Source organism: Lytechinus variegatus, chromosome 4, assembly GCF_018143015.1.
Source record: "Lytechinus variegatus isolate NC3 chromosome 4, Lvar_3.0, whole genome shotgun sequence".
NCBI classification, from domain to species: domain Eukaryota; kingdom Metazoa; phylum Echinodermata; class Echinoidea; order Temnopleuroida; family Toxopneustidae; genus Lytechinus; species Lytechinus variegatus.
Genome location: NC_054743.1, coordinates 50,885,688 through 50,892,429, shown reverse-complemented (window position 1 = coordinate 50,892,429; position 6,742 = coordinate 50,885,688). Strand labels below are relative to the sequence as shown.

The window sequence follows — 6,742 nt, the reverse complement described above, 5'->3', positions numbered from 1 at the left end:
GTTTGATTACCTTGAAACATTTTCCGTTTATTGCAATTTTATGTTCTATTTGTTATTTTTACTTTAAGTTAATATGGGTTATTAATGTGTAACCAAATTTCACACGGTTGGTGCATTAACATTTCTGGCTGTCCAACAGTTAACATATACCTCTGTGGATCTAAAAAGGAATTCTTTAAGCATTCAGATTATATACAAATAAAACCATGATACTTGTAGCTACCAATACTTACCTAAATTTAGAACCTGTAAATTTGAATTCAGAATAGATAGGATTGGACCAATGAATGTATAACTTTGTTATTGTAGGTTAATATGCCCCAGGGTACTGTTGTGTTTGTGTCCAGTTGTAAAGAAAGACCCCTCCCCCAATAAATACGCTTTGAAACATATATATTTTTTTATCAAGACACTTTATTCAAATCTTAAACTACGTACAAAGTATATTTACAACAAAATGACATTTTTACAATTGGGCAATTCCATAAAACAATCCTTTTGCAATCCTTTTTTTTGCCCCACATTGTACACACTGCTCAAGCCACAATAATTTCTGAGCAAAACATTTTTTTTTCATATAAGAAAAAAAAATGTTCAAAATATAGAGGATGGGGCATTAATACTTTATGGAACTGCCCAGTTGAAAGTAAATGTGATGAGATTGAACTTACCTCTGGTACTTATTTTCCCCTAAATAATAAAAGTTGCAATTAGTTTTATGGTTTGTAATTTCATTCAGCATTGATGCCCCCATTTCACCCCTTTTGATTTTTTTATATATAGTGTTCTTGTATCACTACAATGCTGATTTAATGGCTTTAAGAACAGTTGAAACATAAACTAGGCTTGGTCGCTTCATAGGGTCCAAATCGCAGCACTCGAGTCCAATGTTCAGGAGGGCATCCAGATGGAGACGGTTGCCCATCCTAACAAGGACACGACCAATCTGGAACGTGTCCGACTTGACTGAAGGCATCTGGCCGTCAAGTGCAACCTCCGGTGCTACATGATTGTAAAGCCCTTCCGTCCGGTACCGTCTCTTTGCATCTTCATTAAGGCAGTAGATATGGGAAGGGCAAGCACGCCGGGTTGCATGACCAAAATCAATGATCTTGGCCCTCAGCCTGCCTTCCTCTTCACTAAGCAAGATGTTGTTACACTTGAGATCGTTGATCAGGAATCCTTGATGATGCATTTTGACGATTCCCTCAACGATGTCCAGGGCGATGGTAAACTTTTCTTCCTGCGTCCATCCGGAAGGTCTTCTTTCCAATGAGTCTGCTAGGGTGATGCTCTTCCCCCGCTGAGCATCACCCACAAACTCCATCGCCAGAGCGAGCGTATGGCAATCAACGGTGACGTATCCATAGTACCGGGGGAAGTGACGGAAAGCACTCAGAGCTTTCTGTATGCCGGCCTCCTCGCTGATGACATATAGCTGGCGCTGGCGGTGCGCAGGTTCCCTGGACAGGGGGAAGTTCTTCAAGGCAATTGGCTCTTTAGTCACGGCGTGCCTGAAGAGGTATACTGCTCCATTGGAACCCCTTCCCAGCTCAATGGTCCTGGCTGTGCTTGTTGTTGACCACAAAGCAATGTCTTTCAGCTCTCTCACCATGTTGTTACATCTTGGTGGGGTGATGGACTGCATTGCTTTCTGGATGCTGGTGAAAGCTTCAGCAGTGGTCCAAACATGAGCTGCTCCAGAAGATGATATTGAAGAGCTTGATGAGTTGAGGTTCGAAGAGGATGCAGTCGTCGAAGGGATTCTGTTGGACAAAGAAAAAACAAGAATTAGTTTTATAAAAAAAAAATTATTATTTTATTTATTATTTACCTACTAGCAGTTCAATTTTGTAGTGTTATGATTATAGAGGTTCTTCAGAACTAGAACTAATGTAAAGATTGAAATAGAATCTACATTGAGATTTGAAAAACAAAAGTGATTATATACATGTAATCTTTTTAGAGTGCACATTCAAGCTTTTATTTTCACATGAAAAATATTTTGGAAAATGTACTACTGGTAAAGCTTTCCTTAAGATAATTATAACTTCAATACTTCCATTATGTTGAAGTAAATGGGTTTATATAATTACCAACGCATACATTAAATTGTATTACTTTTCATAACACTTGTTTTAAATGTTCATCCTAGGCATTGTTCTTAATTAATTAAAATATTCCAGTAAGTAGTGAAGATCTTTATACCTCTGTTTATGTCACTTCGAACTGTATTTTTTTTTTTTAAGAAGTTCATGAAATCTTAAACAATGTACGAAGCCTATTAACAAAAAAAATCTTTTTGCATGTCTGACCCCCACCATAGTAATAGGTCCATGCCCCCACTAACTAGTATTGAAAAAAAAATCAAGTTACTAGTGAAGTTCTTCACACCTCTGTTTTTAATGAGTATTATTATCATGTATATAAATTTAATATACTCACTCCTCTTCACTTGATCCATCAGATGTTCCAGTGATGTTGAGTGCTGGATGGAAAAGCCTTAGGGAACCCTCCTGAGATGATGGAGAAGCTGATCTGAAATCTCCAGCAGGAATTGGTCCTGTTGACTCGATCGGTGGAAGGATGTACATCCGATCCTGACCAAGGAACTCCTGGAAAGAAGGTTCCCCTTGCGACTCCTGGTTCTGTTGGTTCTCTGCGAGTGATTGGGGAGGTGTTGGGACGGACTGGAAGCTAAGAAGCACAGCATCGTTGGGCTGATACTCTTCGTCCAGAGGCACGTTTGAGGCAGAGTCTTCAGCTGTTTGGGAAGAGTTGCCATCTGTCTGTGCCTGAAGGTCGGTCATCTCTGGTAAGCTCTCAGGACCAGATGGGAGGGAGACTGAGGAGGTCACCTGAGATGATGGAGAAGCTGATCTGAAATCTCCTCCAGGAATCAGTCCGGTTGACTCGATCAGTGGAAGAATGTACGTCCGATCCTGACCAAGGAATTCCTGGAGAGAAGGTTCCCCTTGCGACTCCTGGTTCTGTTGGTTCTCTGTGAGTGATTGGGGAGGTGTTGGGACGGACTGGAAGCTAAGAAGCACAGCATCGTTGGGCTGATACTCTTCGTCCAGAGGCACGTTTGAGGCAGAGTCTTCAGCTGTTTGGGAAGAGTTGCCATCTGTCTGTGCCTGAAGGTCGGTCATCTCTGGGAAACTCTCCAAACCAGATGGGAGGGAGACTGGTCGGGAGACCGTAGAGCTTTCCAGAGATGGGAGGGAGGCTGGGGTGGTCTCCAGAGATGGTAGGGAGACCAAGCAGCTCTCCTCTGGTGATGAAAGGGAGACTGGTGATGATAGGTCATCTCCCTCGGTTGTAGAAATCCTGTCAGCGTCAGCAATCTGATGAGCCAAAGAGCCAGAGACCTGTGGTTCTGTCCCACGTTGGAGTACCGTCTAAAAAAAAATGTAGTAATGTGTTGATAAGTCTCCAATTAGTAAAGAATTTAGCAGCACTTGAGTATAATCAATAAGTTAAAAAAGGGGTGGCAGAGCGAATTTGAAAGAGGGGTGGGGGTGGATCACAGCGGAAAAAAGGGCACTTCCTCTTATTTAAGAAAAGGGCCTATCTACCACACTCTAAATAACAGTCATAGCCACCTATCAGATTATGGTTTGGCCTGAAGTAGCTGTTTGTTTTGTGGTAAATGTAAGTTAAGCAAAAAACTTTTTGAAGGAGATTAATGATTATTATAAAGTAAATGTTATTTTTTATGTTATATTATTCCGCAAGAGAGCATAACGAGTGAGCAGTTTTGAAGGAAAAAAATGAAATTCTAAATCGTAAAACATGCTTTGTGGTTTACATCTAGCGCTAATTATAACTTTGCATAAAAAGATATAGAAAATTCTTCCCCCTATTAATAACTTTGTTTTTTGAAGAGAAAATTATTGTCGGTAAATTTTCTCAACAAAGACCCTTGTTATTGCTTGAAGAGAACATAAAGAGAGACACGTTATCACAGAAAAAGATGGAGAGGGGCAATGTTTGACTTTCTAGGGCACTGTATAAAGGTGAAAGACTAAATGCCCTCTTCAGGCATAAAAGAATGTGCATATAATAGAATTCACCCAATCATGTCTTCTCTGCATTGTTTATGTGACTTTATGAGGGACGTAAATAAAAGAAAAATGAATAGCAGAAAAATAACAGAGAATCAACTTCAGAAATGAAAATGCAAAGATAAAAAAAAAGTTACCTCCCAGAGGGCATATTTCATTTTAAAAAATGGGTATATTTTCCTATTAAAGAGAAATCTTAAGGGGCAGAAAGGAAATGGTGCTAATAACAATTATCTTACATTAACAGACTGCAAATTTAAACTATAAGGGTATTTATCAAAAGTAAATAAGGGTATATTCAAATGGTACACGGGGCACTTGATCAGAGTGAAAAGGGGCACACTGCAGAAGACGGTAGCCGTTAACACATAAAAAGGGCCCTTCTATTAAGAGGCACCAAACACGCTTGTAAGGGGGCATTTTTCTTGAGAAAAAAGGGGCATTTCTAAGTGCTTTAAAAAGTGTGTGTGGGGGGGGGGGTACTGTAGCCCCCCCTGCACCTACAGGATTTACCAATGTTATTGTTTTGCACAGGATTGATGACAACCTTATTAAACATGTTCTAGACAAGAGATATCATTAAAAGTAAATAAATTGTCATGAATCAAAATAATTCAAGGGCAATATCCTCCCCAACAACAGTCAGTGGCTCTCCAATTATCTTTGTTTCTACGTTTGCCTGTCCTTCATATAAATTTTCCTTCTTCATTGTTATAAGTCTTGATGATATCAATAATGTTCAAGGTAAGTAAAGATGATGATGATGACGAAGAAAATGAAGATGACGTCTTGGATGATAGAATTCCTTCCTTACCTCGAGGAGTACCTCTAAGTCTTTGACGCGTTGTTGTGCGGTCAGAAGTTCCTCTGTTTGGTCTCTCAGTCTCTGTTCTACCCCCTAAGTAGTAAAAACAAGAGGAAACGAATTAAAAAAATACAAACAAATAATATTTTGTAGCATTGGATTGAAAAAAATTCATAACATTCTATGTGGGCTAATTTAAGTTCCTTTAAGAGAAATGACTTGGTGGCACTTCTCTTTTAAAATGAAAGTGACAGTTGTTTTTTAGTCTAAATGAAAAATTTAGTTCTCCATGATGATGATGAGGATGCTGATCTTGAGTTAATTTAACACTGGAGCATTATTATCATATCTGATAGAAAAGAGGGGGAGGGGTATTTACCATTTTGCAAAACTACTTTGTATTAAGCTAGTACTAAAAGTAACATACTTCATATTTCATGAGCAATAGGCCTATGCATTAGTTGTTTTTTTATGGAAAAAAAATCGTACACAATGTAATATCACTTTAACTGATAGATAACATACATGGACTTATCAAGTTATATCTACTTCTAAAAAATGATTGATTCCTTACTTGGAGTTGAGTGGCAAGCAAAACATTTTGTTGTCTGTCTTGCTGCCACGCTGTTGCTAACGCTGGAATAGGGTTGCCAAGATCAACGCCAACACCCATCTCAGTGGCCAGGCTGTAGAGATAGCGAACCATCTGGTCTCCCACATCGGCTCGAAGCTGCAGCTATATTGTCATGAAAATCAAGAGATGAGACAATTTGGAAGAGAACAGAGATCAAAAGTAAAGAAATGAAGAAGGAATGAACAACAATAAATGATATAGCCCCCCCCAAAAAAAAGAAAGTATCATGCACACATTACAATGGTTGTGTGTGTGTTTATCAAAGAGAGAGGAAGGTGATAAGATTTTCTAACCAAGCTAGTTACCTTTCACATCTTTTCCAAAATTGTAAGAACAATCTCTTCCCACCCCAATTCAAACAGGAGAAAAAAAATGATTTATAGATGAATGAATAAATGAGAAATTTTTCTTTGAATAATCTTCAAAGAAAAAAATCTAAAAAGTTGTTTAATTCTGAGTTTAGGAACTTACATCTAAAAGCTGAGCACCACCCACGGTGGGCTGGCCATGCTGTACGGTAGTCTCTTGCCTGAACAAAGGCGGGCTGGAGACAACATTTTTATTGACGTAACGAAGAAGAGAGGATAGGAAAGTAAGAAAGAGAGAGACAGAAAAAAATCAGACGAGGACAGAGAAGGACGTGAAAATTCCCAGACAGCAGCAAGGGATAGATATAGGAGAAAGAAATAAAGAGGATTACATGCAGGAGAAAGGAAGGAGATAGCAAAAAGACACGTCCATCACATGTGACCCACAGTAAAATGTGGAAAAAAAATCACCTTTAACCTTGAATGATTAAATAAATTATAAAACTTGATTCTAATATTACGTTCATGCCTACATATTTCATGTCAAAAAGGAAACTTTAAAGGAAACTTAAAATCTTGAAGACAAATCTTCAAGAAGCTATTAGACATAACTTTCAAATGACTGGGATGTTCTTTGCAGCCAAGTTTATAGGCCTATAAGTTTATAAGACTTAGAGTAAGACCCTACATCATTCACCATAATATTGATTCCATCAAGTAGATCTACCATAGATCTAGACTAATGTAAGATCTAACTTAGATCTCTGAAGTTGAAACCTATTCCATGTTCAGGTTAAGCTAGATCTAGATCGAACTTGGATCGAACATCAGTTCTAGATTCAAGATATACTGTTGGAATTGTTGGCATGTCTGGGCACCATTTTCTTCAAAATAATTAACACCCATCAAAAGTAGAAATTGTTGTTTC

General features: G+C 38.5%; 1 protein-coding gene across 1 annotated transcript; it reads right to left on the bottom strand.

Moving 5' to 3' along the window:
* Nucleotides 1-630: 630 nt before the first annotated feature.
* LOC121412740 (serine-rich adhesin for platelets-like) lies at nucleotides 631-5,625 on the bottom strand. The gene is made up of 4 exons (XM_041605508.1): nucleotides 5,447-5,625; nucleotides 4,882-4,965; nucleotides 2,446-3,401; nucleotides 631-1,766 (listed from the first exon to the last, which is right to left on the bottom strand). The coding sequence occupies exons 1-4, from the start codon at nucleotides 5,576-5,578 to the stop codon at nucleotides 797-799; spliced, it is 2,142 nt and encodes a 713-aa protein (XP_041461442.1). The 5' UTR covers nucleotides 5,579-5,625; the 3' UTR covers nucleotides 631-796.
* Between the last annotated feature and the right edge of the window lie 1,117 nt (nucleotides 5,626-6,742).

Excerpts from the sequence above, each read along its gene's own strand:
- LOC121412740 (XM_041605508.1), bottom strand. The coding sequence starts at position 5,578 with ATGGTTCGCTATCTCTACAGCCTGGCCACTGAGATGGGTGTTGGCGTT. Across the intron at positions 4,966-5,446 it reads TGCTTGCCACTCAACTCCAA|GGGGTAGAACAGAGACTGAG; the intron begins GTAAGGAATCAA and ends TTTACTACTTAG. Across the intron at positions 3,402-4,881 it reads ACTTAGAGGTACTCCTCGAG|ACGGTACTCCAACGTGGGAC; the intron begins GTAAGGAAGGAA and ends ATTTTTTTTTAG.